The sequence below is a fragment of the Quercus suber genome, unplaced genomic scaffold (genome assembly GCF_002906115.3).
Source record: "Quercus suber isolate HL8 unplaced genomic scaffold, Cork oak 2.0 scaffold_205, whole genome shotgun sequence".
NCBI lineage: Eukaryota > Viridiplantae > Streptophyta > Magnoliopsida > Fagales > Fagaceae > Quercus > Quercus suber.
In genome coordinates, this window is record NW_027069663.1 from 620,164 (window position 1) to 639,674 (window position 19,511).

The following is a 19,511-nucleotide window of genomic DNA, read 5'->3' on the forward strand; positions in this document are numbered from 1 at the left end:
GATGCTAAATGTTTTCATGCCTCTAATTTTGATATAAAAGATTTGGGCAGGGCAAATGTAATCTTGGGCATTAAGATCTTTAGGGATAATGATTGCATTACATTATCATAATCTCACTATGTAGAGAAAATTCTTAAAAAGTTTGAACATTTTGATATGTCACCTATGTTTACTCCTTTTGACTCTAAGGTGCATTTGATTAAAAATCATGGTGATAGTGTTTCACAAAATAAATATGCACAAATCATTGGTAGTTTAATGTTTTTGACAAACTGTACTCGCCCTAATATTGCATATGTTGTTGGTAGATTGAGTAGATATATTCATAATCCTAGTATTGAACATTGGGATGCAATATCTAGATTGTTGAGATATTTAAAGGGTACTTCTGATTATGGTTTGTCATATTGTAGTTATCTTGCTATATTAGAAGGATATTGTGATGCCAATTAGATCTCTAAAACAGATGAGGTAAAGCCCACTAGTAGATATATGTTCACACTAGCTAGAAGGGCTATCTTTTGTAAGTCATCCAAGCAAACTTACATAGTGAGATCCACCATGAAATCAGAGTTAGTGGTCTTAGAGAAGGCTGGGTCCAAAGCCGAGTGGCTTAGTAGTTTGTTAATTGATATACCATTGTATACTAACTCTATTGCCTTTGTTTGTATGCATTGTGATTGCTAGGCTGCCATAGCACGTGCTAAGAGCAAAATATATAATGGCAAAAATTGACATATTCGATTGAGGCACAATATTGTGAAGCAGCTTATTAATAATGGTGTAATGTCCTTACATTTTGTGAGATCAGAAAGGAATTTGACTGGTCCTTTAGCCAAGCCACTAGTAAGAAGGCTAGTAAGTAAGACATCAAGGGGGATAGGGTTGATACCCAAATTGTGACACAATGACCAATGCCCAACCTCTATGATGGGTGATTCCACGCAAGGGGTTAAATGGATAAAGGTCATTAATGATCCATATGGGCATTGTCAGTTGTTATGCTTTCCGCTATCTCATTGAGGAGATTAGTGATGAGTCCATCGCTATAGTGTGAGACAATGCTAAGTTGCGGATTGTTGGAGATTGAGCTTTAGCTTTAGCTCTTAATGGATCCATAGTCCTTACATGTTGGGATTGAGTGTACCGCACACACTCTTGATGGATGCCACTTATCTAGGAGTGGAAGTTGTGTCGCTTCCAGTGGCTAGGGCTGTCCACGATCTGCCGGGGCCTAAAGAACCACCTAAAACCCAATTCTCTTCACCCGAAACCGCCCGATCAAAGCTTTGTTTCGGTTGGATGCAGGTTGCCTGCGCTAGGACTCGAGACCGTCAGTTCGAGTTGCAGGTTGGCTGTCTGAGAAACCGACGAACCCAACCCGCCCAATGAGTTGTTCTTCCCCTGTCAGAAATCACGAGTTTTGGCCAAAAATCGGTAAGTCCAATCTCTTAGTCCGACGATATAGGAAGATTTCGGCCAGATCTCAACAGATCCATCAAGATCTCACCCCGATCTTTATAGATTTGGAGGAAAGATCGGCCTAATCTCATTAGATCCAACCAGTTTTGATGAGATCTAGCAATATTTTGGCCAAAATCCGGCCAGATTTTGTAGCAAACTCGAAATCGACTGATATGAACCCAAAACTGATACCAATCGAACCGATAGATCCAAAACTCTATTCGGGTAGATTGCGGGTTAAATTTTTCCCTACCTGATGCATTCGGGTCGAGTTTGGGTTGGGCACAAACCCGACCCGTGGACAGCCCTACTAATGGCGCTTGGCCTGTATAAGGCTCCAACCCGCTTATGGAACAACCTTAGTAAAGAAAGGTATGTGAGTGGTAAGTTTGGTTATCTAATAGCTTGGTTAAAAGAGTCTAACTCTACCATTGTCTAGTAGTTCCAACTTATTTATCCTAAGTATAATTAAAACCTTATGGTACTATATTGATGCATGTCTTCTTGAGTTTCTTGCCTTTCCTAGTTTAGTGTTTGTAACATGTGGGAGATTGTTGGAGTGTGTGTGTTTCAAACACTAAGACTTTGCTTTGTGTCCTACATTGGTTAAGAGTGAACCTTGTTATGTGTTTATAAGCCTTTGCACATCTTATGTTATAACTTGAAAATAATGGGCTAGGTGTTGGTTTTAGGCTTGGGCTTTGTTCATATCTCTCCTGGGCTGTATCCTTTTTCCTTTTCTTTTCCATCTAGCTCAATTTAGTTCAACCCATTAGGCACTAACCAAGCAGCACGTTGAGGGCATTTAATGAGTTGCCCATTGGGCATGCATAGTGACCATTGGAGTAGCCCATATGTCCTCTTTGCTATAAAACCCTTGGTTTTCACTCTTTTCTCTAGTTTTTTCAGCTACACACAGCTGCCTCTCTCCCTTTGTTCTGCTTTATTTTTCTACTCATCTCCACAAAAATTTCAGCATCTATTTTTTGGTTTTAAGGAAATGAAAATAAGGTTGTTCTTGGTTCTTATTGCTTGGGTGTGCATCCAACTTGAAGAAATTGCTATAATCTAATCCTGAGGGGTTGTTCGGCCAAAAAAATCATTCGCACTGAGTTTTACTCTGGATGACACGAATCAACCTTTAAGGACAATGCAATTTGCGTGATTCTATAGTTTGTGAGAATTTTCTAACTCTATCTATTTATTTTTATTATTACTAATTTTTAGGGTTTATATTGTTGAATCAAAACTTATTTATTTAGCCATATTTTCCAACAGCAGGTTCTTAGGGATGGCTAGTATCTTTCCAACACTGTGAGAGTACGAGGTTTACTAGTTTTGAAGTTGAATTGAACAACTTATACTAGTTGTTATGCTTATGAAGACACCTGAGGATGTTAAACTAATTCTAAAATCTATTGTTGATTGCTGTACGTTCTTCTTCAAATGGTAAGGAAGATCAAAGTCAAACACATGTAAATGATGGAAAGCTAATAAAGAGTGCAAACGCTTTGGCTAGGCTAGCCTACAAGCAAACTAGAGATTTGTCTTGATTTCAACACCTATCCAAGAGGTACAGTCTTTTGCTGACTTCGATTCTTCTAACTTAATAGCATAGTTTGCTCTCATATATACGGAGAATCATGGTTCAAGTTTTTCTTAACTTTGTAATTGCCGAATTGTTATTAATTTTATTTAAAAAAAAAAAAAAAAAAAAACCAAATCTTTGAGATTTAGTTTGTATTTCCCCTTATTAGAGAGAGAGAGAGAGAGGACTCAAACTAAACCTTATAACTATTTTAGTCTTTATACCAAATCATTTAATTATAAACACCATGTCTTGGGTTTTGTTTTGTTTTTCTTTTGTAAGCATCATAGTGTCAAGTGCATCATATACATAAAAAGTCAAACAATTGTTTTAGGATGACCACTAATTAACAACATACAACGTCTCCTCCTTTTTTTATTTTATTTATTTTATTATTATTTTTTATGACATACAACGTCTCTTTATGCAAACTAAATAGACAACTATAATTTATAGCACAACAGTACCACGATAAAATAAAAATAAAATCACCAAACAACCCACAAGCAAGATGTTGATGTTTTGTGTGGGGACAAAAAAAAAAAAAAACCCTTCAATGATAAAGAAAAACAACGAATCTACTCAAATTAAAATTTGCGTCACTTGAACAATATGTTTACAACAATAATGAAATTTATAATAGAAAGATGCAACAAAAGCATGAAGAGCACAATTTCTTGATTACCATAAATTTTCACTACTTTAAGTTTTCGTTTGGGAGTTCATAAAAAAATTGAATAGAATGATCATAAAAAATAAATAAATAAAAATGAATGGAATGGAATGAAATGTGTTGAGAGAACTACAATTTGATTTTCTACAACCATTCTAAAAACATGTTTGCATGATGTGATGTTAAAGGCCATAAAATATTTAAATATGTCTTTCTTATTATCAATTAGTTTTGAGGTGAAATGACACAACTCATAGTCCGACAAATGGTATCAGAGTTAAGGTCTTGAGTTCGAGTCACTAAAGTGTCATTGTGATGGAGAGATTGCTAAGGGGACCACAATTTGACTTCCTACAACCATTCTAAAAACATGCCGGTGTGGTGTGATGTTGAAGGCTATAAAAGATTTGATTGTGTCTTTCTCATCACCAATTGCTTTTGAGATGGAATGGCACAACTCACATCTAACAAAAAGTATTTAAGTAAAGAAAATGAATAGAATGAAATGTATTTAAGTAAAAGAAATGAATTGAGAAGAATGAAGTGTAATGGATGTTTGGCTTTGTGGAGTCTAGTTGTGTTTGATATGGATGATGACCCAACCCAAAATAATATTGCGTGGTTTTTAATGGGAGATTTTCAGAGGCTTAGTTCATGGAGCGGAACCACAAAAATACTGTTTTGTAAGTATGATTATTTTTTTTGGGTGTGTGTTTTTCTCTATTTTTGTTTCTCACAGGTTTTGGAATTTTGTGCTAATTCCCTACAATGGAATTAAGTAATATTGTTTGGATGTTTTAAAATAAATAAATGAAAATGAATGGAATGTAAGTAATCTTGTTTGGGAGTAACAAAAAAGGAAATTAATGAAATCAATTTATGACAATATTACTATTAGACCCCTATTTTTTTTTAAAAGTGGCTAAATATATAGAGGTGTTCTGGGAATTTTGGTAAAAAATTAATTAAATATAATTTTATTCCATCCAATTCCTCTCAATTTTGGGGAATAGAGATGAATGAGTGTTCCCTTCCACCCATTTCATACTCTCTCACTTAAACTCCAAAATAATAAAATAAACTTTACATTACTTACATTAAAACTCTCAAACAAAGGAAATAGAAAGATATTAAAAAAAGAATTCATTCAATTCCATTAACTCCCCCAAACAAGCATACTTCAAGTCTTCAACGATAACCGCAATAAATATATTTTGTCCAAAGTAGGTTTTAACTTCTAACAACTCACAAACGAATAAGAATTTCAACAATTTATATCAATTAAGAATCCAAGATGAAGCTCTATTTGTTAATAGAAACATACTGAAATTTTAGTAAAAATAAGCAAATCACCCTTGAAACTATGACCAAATTAAGTTGCTGCATAAACCCCTAATTTATTTATCTCACTTTTTGCTTATATTTTTTGTACATCCATTGTTTATTTATTTATTATTAAAAAAAAGTCTCAAAAGTCTTTTTGTTAAAAAAAAAAGGGGTGGCTCACCATTACGACAACCCACGTCACTCAATAAGCCTTTTTCTTTTCAATAAATGAACTGTCATTTGATGTCACATATAGTATAGGAGGGACCCTTCAGAAAGTTGTAGTATCTTGATATCATCTTAACTTAACCCCCTGATAATTATTGCATATAATTTGAGAACATGGAAATTTTCTTTTTCCTTTTGTTGCTTGAGTGGGCAACTGGGCATGCCAAAATTGCTTGATAAGATTTATATAGAGCTTTCAGTGCTAGTCCACGAGCTAATAATCAAATCAACAGAACCATTAATGATCACATGTTTATTGCTTCTGATTTCTTTTGTTGCTTTGAACCTTAAAACTTAAAAGTGTGGCGAGGCCCCCCTTCCTCAACCTCTACGAATCTTTAAATCTTTGATATGGTGATAGCAAAATACACAATTAACAATCCATTAAAGTGTAATGAGGCTGTCAAGAGTTATACCTTAATCGGTATTTTTTTTAGTATTAATAAATACATCGAATTCAAATCTTGCTTCTCCAATTAATGAATTAAGTAAAAAAAAAATGCAATCAACTCTAATATGACAAACTGTGAATAGGGTTGTTCATAGGTTAGGCCGAGTTGGGTTTTTGTCCAATCTGGAAGGGCAGGAATCGACTCGGTCACTTGGGTCTCCAAGATCTGGACTTGATGCTGACCAATACGAGGAGTCGATCCAAGTAGACCTACTCGGGTAGCAATTAGTCTTCGGTTGAAGTCAGGCTAGCCGAACTCGTTGGGTCTTCACGAGATCTTGTCAGATCTCATTAGATTTGGTCAAAACTAACTGGAAAAATGCTCATACTTGTAGAGATAGACGAGATTTTGATGTGGATATCAGTTGAGTCGATTGAAATTGAATTTTCTTGAGAAGACCCCCCAACCAACCCGCAAGTATCAGTTGTTGGAGGTGGAGACCCCTTATGATTTTAACCGGTGTCGAATAGGCCAATTTTTGGGTTGGCCTGGACGGTTCGAGCAAGTTGATTAGTTTATGGGGTTAGTTGGACACCCTTAATTGTGAGTAGTTTTTTTTTTTGTTGAGAGAGAGAGAGAGTTTCAACCTATGACGTCCGCTCTTGATGATAGCTCTTTATCATCAGACCAAGACACTAATTAGTTTTTGGTGTAAGCGGGGTTTGAACCCCAGATCTCTTATACAACCATTAGAAACTTTACCAGTTAAGCTAACTGAAATCCACTTAATTGTGAGTAGTTGAGAAAAAGTGATGAATATATATGAAAGTGATAAACAATAAATCACATAAAATAATTATGAAAAAAGATGGGATAAAATATATGACCTTGGAATATTCAATGATCAAAGGGAAGATTCAAACCAAAATATTTTCCTTTGAGAGAACCGAATAATACAACTACCCCACAAGTGTCTTGCAAAAATTGAATATAGTGTACGTATCCTTTAATGGGAATATCTTCTGAACTCTTTATGAGGTGGATGAATATTGTGAAGTTTTTCATTTTTTTTACTTTTTAGTGCATTTAATATTGTGAAGTTGGTGGCTTTAGGGTTGAGGCTGGTGTTGGTCCATCACAAAAATTCTTTAATGTACCCCATAAAGGCATGGGTTTTTGTCACTTTAATTTTGTGATTGAGATTAGGAGCCGTCTGTGTTGCTAAGTGATGTCACTACTACTAGGACAATGAGATTTGGAAATGCCAGCCGCCGTAATACATATACTTTTCTTCTCTCCCAAAACCGCTAAAAGTTTCCAAAATTGCTGACTTGTGATTCCCTACGTGGCATCTTCCAATTGGGTATGGTCCAAAAGCCCTTGACAACTTTGGCCTGAATGGGGAAAAAGAGCTATAAAGAAAAAGAAAATTAAATAAAGAAAAAAAGTAGAAAAGGTCTTTGGTACCCATGTCTGCGTGCTGGGTTTCAATATTTTATAAATATTTGTTTGGCTCATTGCTAAATTAATATACAAATCAAAATATTAAAAGGGCAATTACTTTTGAAAAATAATAGGTTAGCCCGCTAATAAAACCTTGTTGCTTTCATTTCTCATTAGTACTGCTTTAACAGCACATCTCCTCTATATTATATTATTCGATAATTAAAAATGACAAATTTAAACTCTGAATATTTCAGTTAAAAATATTAAAAAGTGTTAATAAGTTGAACTACTAAATTCTTGATGTCTTTTCTATAATTTTGAACATATGAATTGGTCACCACTGTATGACTTCCCTTAAGTGAGATTATTTTAAAGTAAGTGAGATTATTTTGAGATATATACGATATTATTCTATTCAACTTTCAAGAATAATCACTTACTCTTTTCTTTTTTTGCTACGCACCATGGCAGCTTCCCCTACAGTTAAAGAGCAGATATAATAAGGACCAAGCTGCTCAAGCACTGGGGTTTCCTTCGAAAAACATTAATTATGTAATGTCATTATTGTACAGAAAAATTTACTTGCCAAGTGCCTAGGCCTCAACATGTCATAACTATTATCCAACTTGCAACAATGATAGAAAGGTAGTGACAAAAGATTTATGAATTTTTTTTGTCCCTCTCGAGTTTAAATTCTGTAGTATTCAATGCAAAACAGTCAGCAATCAGCATGCTGAAAATGAAGTTTGAAAAGTATTTGTCATAGAGTCATGGTAACATGGCAAAGACCAAGATATATCCTGCTTAGCCCATGATAATATGTTAGGATAATTCCATTGGCATTATGTACTTCTTAAATTCCTCAAAATTCATATTTAAATGATCATCAATATCTTAATAAGGATATAAAAGTAGTGCTAATTAATGTTTGTTTAAATATTGATAATGTGGTAAAATTTAAACCATTCATCTAATAATGAATTGACGGGCGTTTTGATTAAGAACTTCACACAAAAAGTCTAAATAGACTCAATCCAACATGATTAAATCTTAATCAATGTCTTTTTTTCTCTTAATCAATGTCTTTTTTTCCCATCTCTAGGAAAATCTAAATCAATGTTGATGGAATCATAATTGTGCAATTGAATACATAAACTTTGTACCTTCCACTCAAAGCCATAATCATACCCCACTTATTACACATATATATCAAGAAAAAAAAAAGCTTAGCATCTTCATGGTTCAATCATGCACTTGTTGCTTGCTAACCATTAAACCTCGACGCCACATAAGACATGAAAAGACAGGCACCCGAAGTATTCCATAATTAAAATTTTTTTTTTTTGTCGGGACTCAGATGTGACAAACTGTAAATAATTAACTATTACTTATACAGTTATATATGAATCTACTATTTTTTTTATCAATCACACTTTACTACTTTATAATTTTAGTAAAAAAGTGTGAAAAATGTTGTGATGCTAAAATTTTTCCGTAATAAATATGCCCACAATGAATATGCCATTGACTACCACCGAGTCCCTCATTGTCAATAAAGACAGACCAATAATAGAAGCATTTTTTGCTTTTTCTGCTCAGCACCCTCCCCTAAAATGACACATTTGTCCCACTTAAACCATCACAACTCTGTTTAACACCAAACCCCACTTCTTGTCTGTTTCGTACCCAAAAGTAAAAACCACCAATCCCACCACACGTGTTGGTGAGACAAGGACATTCTCGTATAGTGTCGGTCATCTATTTATTCTATAAAACCCATTTTTGCTTTTTAAACAATTTTTGCCCTTTCCTAGGTCAGTGTTTGTTCCCTTTTGGCGGGTACGAAAACTAACACACTCACACGTGCCAAAAAAATAAAAATGGATTTCCAGAATAAAATATTAAATGTTTATCAAATATATATGTATGTATAATTTGATATTATTTTTAGAAAAATAAATCATTAAATAATTAGCTATTAAATGCACTTCAATTCATGCATTTGAACACTAACAATTAACAAAAGTAAATTGAAAATATATCTAAAACAACAAAATAAATTAAAAATATATCTGCACTTCGAAAAAAAAACACACATATTTAAGTGAGATGGTATTTTTATGATTTTTTATCCATCATGTATACAATATTTTTTTTTCACAATTTGATAAATACCACAATGGAAAGATATAAATAACAAAAAAAAAATGTTATACGTATCAATCTTATTTTCATATATATGTAAAATTTATATAATAATATTAAGAATATTATAACTTAATTGATCACAAATAAATCAGGATTTAAATTCTTCCTCTTAACTAATGTTGAATTATATATATTTAAAAATTTCTATATGATAATATAAAAATGAAAGTATCTTCATTTTTGACAAACTTTCTTCCTAATATTCCTACCTAGATGAATATTGGAGGAAGATATTTTATATTTAATAAACATAATAAAAAAATGCAAAAAAAAAAAAAATCTTAAAAAAAGTGACACACGCACACACAAAGCTTAAAAAGGCAAAAGCACAAAAACCAGACCGTACAGTTTTAAGACACTCACAGAGAGAGAGAGAGAGAGAGGAGAGAGAGCTCCATTACTGTGAAACCTAGAAGAAATAAAAACTCTTACTAATCTCTCTTCTGCTTCTTCAATACGCGTTTTTTTCTAGTTAGAGATCGAGCTCTCTGTTCCTCCCACAACATTATAGGACCATTGTAGAACTGAACTGAATTCCTCGCACAACCCAAAACAAAATCTACAACAACACACGTTTCGTTAAAACGTTGTACAGAACCCAAAACCAAAACAAGAAACAAGAAACGCAAAAAAAAGCCCCCCAAATAAAAAAAAAGAAACGAAACCCGTTTCGAAATGGAATTGTATGGGCGAAACTCGGCCAGAAATGGGCCCCAATCGGGTCAACAACAACAGCAGCCCGAGTGGACCCCTTCTGGTACCGAGACTGGACTCGAAGGTACTTCCTCATTCGCTTTTTGAATTCGAATTTCGTTTCAAAATTTTGTTTTTTGGAATTTGGGGCTTTTTTCTAGGGTTTTTGCAATGTGGTTAGGGTTTTGTGATAATTGATACTAATTTGAGGTTTTGTTTGTGTGAAATTTGTAGAGTCGATGTGGCACTTGGGGTTGAGGGGTAGTGAATCGTACCCGGAGAGACAGGGGGTACCCAATTGTGTGTACTATATGAGAACTGGGTTCTGTGGATATGGTAGTAGGTGCCGTTACAATCACCCACATGATCGCGCCGCGGTAATACTGAGCTCTTTTTGTTGTAAATTTATGCTCTTTTTGTGTTTTTTTGATGTGGGTTTTCGATATTGTGCGTGTTAGTGAACTTAATTTCGAAGTTTTTTAGTTGTTATTGCTGCAATGGATTATGTTATCTAGCTTATTTGTGCAGAATTGGAGGTGTTTTTTAATGTGGGTTTTTGATATTGTGTTTGTGGAACTCAATTTTGAAGTTGTAGGTGTTATTGATGCAATGAGTTATGTTATCTAGCTTAATTGTGTAGAATTGGAATGTTGTGCTCTGATTCTGTGAGAAGTTTTGTCAGAAAGTTGGTGTTTGTTTGGTTGCTGTGGAATCTGAGGATAGAGAAAGGAAGTAAAGATTGGAATTTAATGTGTTATGTGCCTTTTTGTTTGTTTATTTGTCTTGTTTTGGTTTTTAGAGAATGAAAATTCATCTGGGCTGAGAAAGATTTTTTTGTGTAATTGGCTCGATGAAGCGGTGGTTATTTTTTTGTTTTACTCACTGCCAAATAGCAGAAGTTTGTGTTTCAAAGATTAATCGTTTTCATCCTTTGTATTAACTAGTAAGTGGAACATTAAAGTTTGAGAATTGGGTTTCTAAATGTAAACTGGGATAAATGCTTCATAGGTTGCAGAAGCCGTAAGAGCTACAGGGGAGTACCCGGAGCGACCAGGGGAACCTGCATGTCAGGTATGCAGTTCTGTAATTATGGATTGTAGCACCTTAAATGGGCTTGTTATGGTTGATGACTTCACAATGTAGATTCCTGGGGAATTTGCTTAGAATTGTTGTTATCTGGCTTGTATACTGTGGAATCATTATATTCCTTTCATATTTATTGTGTTTGTTACTTAATGTGCAGTATTATTTGAAAACTGGGACGTGTAAATTTGCCGCGTCCTGCAAATTTCACCATCCAAAAGATGGAGGTGGATCCTTGAGCCAAGCTCCACCAAATATTTATGGATACCCGTTACGACCGGTTTGACTTCCTTTTTTCTTTATCCCCACACACACACTCTGATATCAATATGTTGTGGAATCTTGAGTATAGTACAATCGAATCACCAGTTTCTGTATTCATCAGGGTGAGAAAGAATGCTCCTATTATTTGAAAACGGGGCACTGCAAATTTGGTCTAACTTGTAAATTCCATCATCCTCAACCAGCTGGCACCTCAATGCCAGCGTCTGCACCTCAGTTTTATCCACCGGTGCAGTCTCCTTCGCTTCCTACGCCTGACCAGTATGGGGGTGCATCCACCAGCTTGAGAGTTCCTAGGCCTCCGCTAATGCCTAGTTCTTATGTGCAAGGAACTTATGGTCCTCTGCTACTTCCCCAGGGGTTGTTCCTATTCAGAGTTGGAATCCTTATTCGGTATGCTATAAACTACATGTTGAGATTGAGATATGCCAAAAGTATGTACCTTTTTTTTATGCCATTGGCGTACTTTGTGCAGGCACCTCTCAGCCCTGTACTATCTCCTGGTGCTCAACCTGCAGTTGGACCAACTCCTCTATATGGAGTAACACCATTATCTTCATCAACTCCTGCACTTGCAAGACCTTATTCCTCGTTCCCCTCTTCAGCTGATCCTTCAAGCAGTAACCAGAATCAACAGTCATTTCCTGAGAGACCTGGCGAACCTCAATGCCAGTACTATATGAGAACAGGGGAATGTAAATTCGGATCATCTTGTCGATATCATCATCCTCGTGACCGGGTTGTTCCAGTACTGTTCTCGGTCCCAGTGGTCTCCCCTTGCGTCCGGTATGAAATGTTAGTTGTTTCACTTAGACCAATACTTTCCCCTTCTAGCTTGTAAAGTGTTTTCTATTTTTTAAAGAATTCAAAATGATAGAGCATATCAATATGTTCAGAAAAATGTTTGATGGCTGATGCTGTATCAAAGTCCTGGAAAATGATTTTTGAGGCATATCGTCTTGCTGTGCTATATATGTCTCTTGTTTCAATTAGTATGCCTGGAAAACTTGCATTGTACCAGTGCAAGTGAAATTTCTGTTTTGATTTTCTTTTGATTGTGAAGTTACGCACACACACCTGGTGAGCTTTTTATCCATGACCTCACCTTCTACCTTATACTTACAAGAGGAAGATGTGCCATTTGTTGAATTGGCACAATTTTTTTCTTGATTATGCTTTATTAGGTTTGAGAAGTTGCTTCTTTTTTACTATTTTTTTTTTCTTTCTTTTGTTTTTGATTGGTAAGTTATGTACACAATGAATGGGTTTTGAGCCCACAATCTTACTCTCCAGTCTCATTCTTGTTGGAGGGGAAAGTGCCATTTGATTTGAAGCTCATTACTCATTAGTTTTTAGTGCTTCTCCACTAAATATGGGTTTACTAATTCTTCTTCTTTTTAGATCATAATATCATTTTGTTTTGAACATGTAATACTTATGAAGTGGTAAATATCAATTTGTACTTAGAAGTACCTTATATTTCGATGAAGGGTGCACTACAAGACATTTGGTAATATCTCGATTAAACGGGGGATTTTGTCAATGATGAAATTTTGCCAATGAGCTGTAATTTAAGTAGCACTTCCTTCCATAAAGTGGGGTGGAGAGTGAGGTCATGCTTATAGCTCACTAGTTGTACATGTCACTTATCAAAAAAAATGTCTGTTCTTGTATGTTAAAGAAGTGGTTTTGATCTGTATACGTGCTATCAATAAAAAAAAAGAGAATTATATGTTAGAATATAGATTGGTTTTGCTTTGTTTGGTTTAATATTAGAGTAAGGATGACAAAAAGGTAGCTCTGTTGTTCATCCATCACATGGTTTATATTTTAGCTTGTCTGTTTTCATAGCATTGCATATTTGGTCCATGAATAACACCCGCTGCTTCACACAAAATCTAGAGCATGCAAATTTGTGTAATGGGGCTTTAGCATTGACTGGAATTGTTTAGAGAAATCACTTCATCATGAAAATGACTTCTGGTATCATAGTTGGGGAATGAGTAAGTGGTGGTAAGTTAGCAATATGATTTTTTGTTTTGGAGCAATTGAATTGATTGGATTAGGAGGACCTCTTTAATTGATTGACTCAATCATGTTTATTTCTTGGTTTTTTATTTTTACGAGGAATAGTTAGTGAGTTAAAAAGACATGTAATAGAAAATTACAGTGGCTTTGGATGAATTGTTTAGATGACTATGATCATATGATTTCTGTGAGAAAACACTAGTAAGGCAAGTTGATGTATCGAACAAAAGACCCACGTTGAACTCACAAAAGCAGTTGTGTTGTGTGGATGTTGCTATTATAATATTTTGTTGTAAAAAGGTAATACAAAACAAAATATTGTGTTTCTTTCTTCAATATATAGATCTACTATAATACAGATATATATATATATATTTTTGTTGTCAACACTTTTTGCTTCTGAAAATGCTTTCATGTTATAGTTCATTTTTTATTGGTAAATATATGTATGCCCTAGTGGATCTTGAACGCATTGCTTCTCCCCACACTTGTGAGTTGTGAGTATAAACATAAGGATTGTTAATTGCTGAGCCTTGGGATAATCTTATTGAAACTTCATGATAATTTCTTTCCATTATTATAGGCATGACTTGTAATAGGGAAGAAGAGAGAGAGTAGAAGAGGTTGGTTACCAATCTCATCATAATTATACCTAGTTGCTATTTTGTACATCCCCTCCCCCTTCTTCTCTATTGGGTAAGAAAAAAGAATTGAACTTATCAAGCTCTACACCTCATATGTGCACCACATCTGTCTCCCAATAATGTATTACTCATCAAATTAGCTATGAACAGATTGCCTTCAATTTTTTATTCGCTATTTTATTTCTGCACCATTTTTAGTTTCCAATGTTCATATTGATGCCTTGAACAGCGAATGTATCACTTACTTCCGACTATATTTTAATTGTCCTTAGCTGTGGAGACTTTCCAAATCAAAATGATTTTTTTGGAACATTTTTTTATATTTGTTTCATATTTTTTTAACAGGGGACGCAACATTGTGCATTCTACATGCAAAATGGTCATTGCAAGTTTGGTTCAACATGTAAATTTGATCATCCGATGGAGGCATATAGTCCGTCAGCATCATCTCTCATTGATATCCCAATTGCTCCCTACACAGTTGGGTCTTTGCTAGCTACTGTGGCTCCTTCATCCTCTTCTTCAGAGCTTCGACCTGAACTGATTTCAGGTTCTTATCCAACCCGAATGCCTTCTTCTGGGAATACCAGTAGTTCAGTTGGTTTAATTTTTTCTCAAACTGGGCCAGTTTCACTATCTGAAGTGCAACATTCAAGTCAAATTTCTTCCCCTTTAAGTGGTGGCAGGAGCGCAAGACAAGGTGGTGAGGTTCGTCGTTCAAGCTAATGCAAAACCTAAAAGAGCCATTCTTCATTATCTTCTGAATATGGTTTCAGCAGCATAATTGTGCTTCTGTTTATAGATCTGTAAGTCTTTACAAGTCAATTCTCTCAATTGTGTAGAGTTTCATTTTGCACTGTTAAGGACTATCAACCAATTTGGTTTACCTCACACTTGGACTCATCATCTCATGTCATCTATATACATCCATGAATATCTATACGTTATAGTATTTATACATTTATATAAAACTGAGGAAGTCTTTAAAGGTGTTTCCCACTTGCTGTACATTGTCAAGAAGGCCTGAGGTGGTTGCTGCTATTTACATGAATGCTAACTGGAGGAAAAGTACACAACTTATTTCTTGCAGGTGATGGGGTTTCATTTATTTTTTCATGTAATGAAAGTGGATTTTTTTAATATATATAGAGAGAGAAATATTTTTTAAAGTAGTTTTCAAAGTTCAAAACTTCAATGAACAAATGCAAAGTATCTTGAAAAAAAATCTCAAAGAACATTAGCCATCATAAAGTTATGATTACAACCTCACCAATAGGAGGTTGTGAGTTATAGCTTTTTATCTTTATATATCAAACATACTGAGACAAGGATTTGTGAAAAGAAGAAGTCCTAACCCAGACCCCATCACACTTGCAACAGAGAAAGAACAGTGGTGTCGTAATTGATGAATGAGCGACAGTTGATCACCAAGGCTTTCCATTTTGATCCATTAATTGCTCTGAAAATCAATGCTGATTTTGAAGTGTTATAGTGAGAGAACGTAGGTGGTGATGGCTGATGAGAGGCAAACTCATAGGTGTTTTGTTTAGGAAATCAAAGGTGGAAGTCTGACTATTGAGATGAGAATTATTGTTTCACTTTTATCCTAAAATATAAAATAACTGTAACTAGCTTTAGCATTTGAGTTTGTTCAAAAATCTTCCCTTTGTGAGCACTTGCATCAGATTGTGCAAAATAGTTATGTAAAATTGTGCAAAACCTATTCAAAGTTATCACTATTCATTTGCATTTTTTTTTTCTTAAATCTTTTTCTTTACGTATCACAAGATTGAAGGAATAATGAATAATGGTTGTAGTGTGTGAAGAAAAAGAAATAATTAAAAAAAAAGATTTAATAAAATATAATTTATAATATATAATTTGATGTAGGTGTTTTTGAAAAGTGGTCAAGTAAAAAAAAAGGTAGTTTCTTATAAACAAGAATTTTTGCATGGTTATGGGGCTGTAACACATTAAGTTTAGGATTCTTTTGGTTATATGATTGCTAATATATGCACTGAAAATCAGGAAATTGTGCATTGAAAATTTATCATAAACCACGGATCTGATCAAGAATAATGACAAAACAATAATAAGTTAATTGCATGGGAAAAGACAGGCCAAAGAAATATATATATATATATATATAAATTAACTCTTTTAGGGTAATAAGGTTGTCCTTTTTTCTTAGAGTAAAAAATATGCATGGAAAATCCTCAGGTGTTTCCGGTGGAGAATGAAAAATGTAAAGACTTATTACGAAAATTTGTCTTGCATCTCCAATTTTATTTTGGCTTGACAAAATTATTTCGTAACCTTACCTAAACCATTACAAAAATTATTCTTAAAGCAGGATCTTAAAAAAAAAAAAAAAAAAAAAAAAAAAAAAAAAAATTCTTTGTCTGAACCAACCGCAAAATGGCATTGTCGGATATGATCCTAGTATTATCATGTAAGAGAATTTGAATTCAGATGTTTGTATCTAACAGGAAAATTATTAGAACACCTTAAAGGCAGAGAAATTTAGATGTGGTGCTAGAGAGAGAGTTCTCATAGAAAAGAGTTTACATATTTAACTGAATATTAGTTATCCAAAATCAACAAAAAGTATTCCTCCACAGCTTCTTTCACTTTTTTCTTCTTTGAGTAACTTTTCACAGCTTCACTTATGCACGAAATCTTTTAAGATATGGTTTCTCGGTTCTAGCTTTGCATTCCTTTGCCAATTCTCTACTGCTCTATTAACTGTAGCATTTGCCTCCCGTATCTCCTCAGCAGAGAACTTGTGTTCTATAATTCCCAAAGGTCCAGGCTGCAAAACCTTTACCACAGTTTCCATCTCTTGCTCCAGCTGCCTGCACCAACAAGAAACATCTTGCACAAATGAGTCAAAATATGAAATGAATAAACACTAGATCCTTTTAAGAGTATAACTTGCATAAATATAATAAGAAAATAAAAAATCCATTGCACAATTCAAATACAACATGGAATGATTGCTGCACTTTCATTCGCGCGAGAGAGTGTGTGTGTATTATAGGGCAATCAAACAAAATGGAAGCCATCAAAATCATTGATAGAACCAAGTTTCAAGCAAGGAAATCCAATAGAACCTTAAAACCAAACCATAGCAGCTAACTAGACAATTCATGCACGCTTCAATGAAGCCCGTCAAATTCTACAAAACATTCATCCTTCCAGCATTTAAACATGAGAGGTGTTACGTCCACAACATTTTTACAGCAAATTATAAGTGGTTATTTATTATTGGTTTTAATTTGAATCTACCATTGAAATTACTTTTCTACTCCACTAATAACAACGGTAACAACATACCGCATAGGATTGTTTGTGAAAATATTATAAAAATGTTGTGGACATAATATTTCTATTTAAACATACAGCAGTCATTATCATACCTTACTATACTTTAGGGTGCCAAAATGTCAAGCAGCAGCAATTAAACAAAACCAAAGCCATCAAAACAGTTGATCTTCTGTGATGACATGACATATCTTATGTGATCCCACAACATACAAAACACCAGGAAAGACTAAAGACCCAGTTGATCATTTCAAATTCTATGAAAAATCTAACCCTTTTTCAATTCACACATTCACTTCATCAAAAAAAAAACTGTTAGCAATAGTTTTAAAATGACAACATCTAGTAAGAAGTGGTATCTTACATGTGCAACATCATTCTCACATGTGTGTATGTCGGGTTCATGACCCGCGTCAATTCCTCAAACACGTGAGAGGTGTAGTACAACAACATCACATTTCTTATATAAATCCATACTTTTACAAGCCTGTAAAGCCCGAAATGGAGCCCTCCAAATTCTACAAACATGGAATTCATACTTACTAGCTCTTCAAAATGTATCTTCTATTATTATTGAAAATATTCCACAAACAGAGAGAGTGTCAGAAACAAATCACACACAAAAAAAAAAAAAAAAAAAAAAAAAAAAAATTGAAATTGCAGAACCCTAACACGAGTAAATAGAATCAGGTCTGGTACTTATAAAAACAAATTTTCCCACATTTTCTCAGAAACCAAACAGAGATTTGAGAGTACCTGATGAGCTTGGAAAAGGGCAAGGAGTTTCCGATACGAGAAATAGATATCGGCATGTCTATTCTACTGCCACAAAACGCACCGTTTCAGTGCTGAAGATTTTCAGAGAGGAATATCAATGGCTTTTGGGCTTTAGCGTTTTGAGTTTTATGCTTAAAGGTTGAGACGACGCCGTTTAATTCTAATAAACCAAAACGGAGCGTTTTTGGTTAAAAAATGAGAGAACCCAAAATAAAAGGGTTTCGACTTCACTGGGGATCGAACCCAGAATCTCTGGTTCCGTAGACCAGCGCCTTATCCATTGGGCCATGAAGTCTTTTGTTGATGTCAAGCTTCACCTTTTCATACTAATAGCACATTTATATGATTTGACCCAAGTTTTGAATATGTATATACTGGGAGTCTGGTCTGGGACTTACCTAGATACCAATACAATTTTGGGTGGCTTTGGCTTTTTCTATTGAGGTGAGGTTTTGGGTTTTTTTTTCTTCATTCATTAAGAACTTATATTGTTATTAGTTCACTTTATGTAGATATAATCTTATAGTGATGGTGATTTGTTCCTAGATGAACATTTATTTGATTGGGTAAATACTAGCGCACACCATTGTTGTACACAATTGTATACACACAATTTTGAAAAAAGTTTTGAATTGATATCATGACTTGAAGTCAGGATTTCGGTGCAAAAATTGTGTGTGTATGGTTGTGTGCAATAGGCAGCGTGAAATAAACATGGACCTATTCGATTTTGTTACGTTGCACTTTGTCAATTGTCCTGCTTGCATAAACATGAGGAGCTAACACTAATATTCAAATTCATATCCTTATCTCAAGTGTCAGTTGAATTACACGTTTATGTTGTGGGGGGACCAAAACACCAATAACTTGGCAAAACCCATAAAGCCAATATAACAAATCAGCATGACAGAAATTAGTGGCAACGACTCAAATCATATCATGACAAAGTCAATTTTTTTTGGTCGAGGTAATTGCGCATGCCCGCTAGTTTTCTGTAAAGTAAAATATCATGTTTTGGATTTACCCCTATTTTAAATTTCTTCTCTTTTTTTGTCTCACCTTTTACTCGTTGGATACCCATACAATTGATCATATGTGCACTTTTGGCATTTGACAGTTTCAAAGCAATTGGATTTGTCCTCTACTCCTCTCACTTTATACATGTTCTAAAAATGTGATATTGTGCATACAAATTCGATTTGTCCACACATGGTTTAGTAAATCATCTAAAAAGGTCTTGTACCTTGGTTAAGGATGAGATAGCCATGATGTTTTGTCTCATTGACTGGTTTGTCAGTTGTCACCGACACATACAAGTACTAAATTCAATTTGCAGAGATTCAACTAATCAACAA

The 19,511-nt window shown here is 34.4% G+C and overlaps 2 protein-coding genes and 1 non-coding gene across 3 annotated transcripts; 1 reads left to right on the forward strand and 2 right to left on the reverse strand.

Moving 5' to 3' along the window:
• The first annotated feature begins 9,650 nt into the window (after nucleotides 1-9,650).
• LOC112019272 (zinc finger CCCH domain-containing protein 32) lies at nucleotides 9,651-15,043 on the forward strand. The gene is given in 9 exon segments (XM_024051809.2): nucleotides 9,651-10,103; nucleotides 10,253-10,395; nucleotides 11,027-11,089; nucleotides 11,262-11,381; nucleotides 11,487-11,733; nucleotides 11,736-11,776; nucleotides 11,859-12,129; nucleotides 12,132-12,169; nucleotides 14,401-15,043. Coding segments are annotated over 9 exon segments (1,407 nt in total). The 5' UTR covers nucleotides 9,651-10,000; the 3' UTR covers nucleotides 14,782-15,043.
• Nucleotides 15,044-16,549: 1,506 nt separating this feature from the next.
• Nucleotides 16,550-18,284, reverse strand: LOC112019286 (uncharacterized). The gene is made up of 2 exons (XM_024051828.2): nucleotides 18,136-18,284; nucleotides 16,550-16,910 (listed from the first exon to the last, which is right to left on the reverse strand). Exons 1-2 carry the CDS (start codon nucleotides 18,189-18,191, stop codon nucleotides 16,718-16,720), a joined length of 249 nt encoding a protein of 82 aa, XP_023907596.1. The 5' UTR covers nucleotides 18,192-18,284; the 3' UTR covers nucleotides 16,550-16,717.
• Nucleotides 18,285-18,378: 94 nt separating this feature from the next.
• Nucleotides 18,379-18,451, reverse strand: TRNAR-ACG (transfer RNA arginine (anticodon ACG)). The gene has a single exon. It is a non-coding gene; the product is annotated as a tRNA-Arg (tRNA).
• Between the last annotated feature and the right edge of the window lie 1,060 nt (nucleotides 18,452-19,511).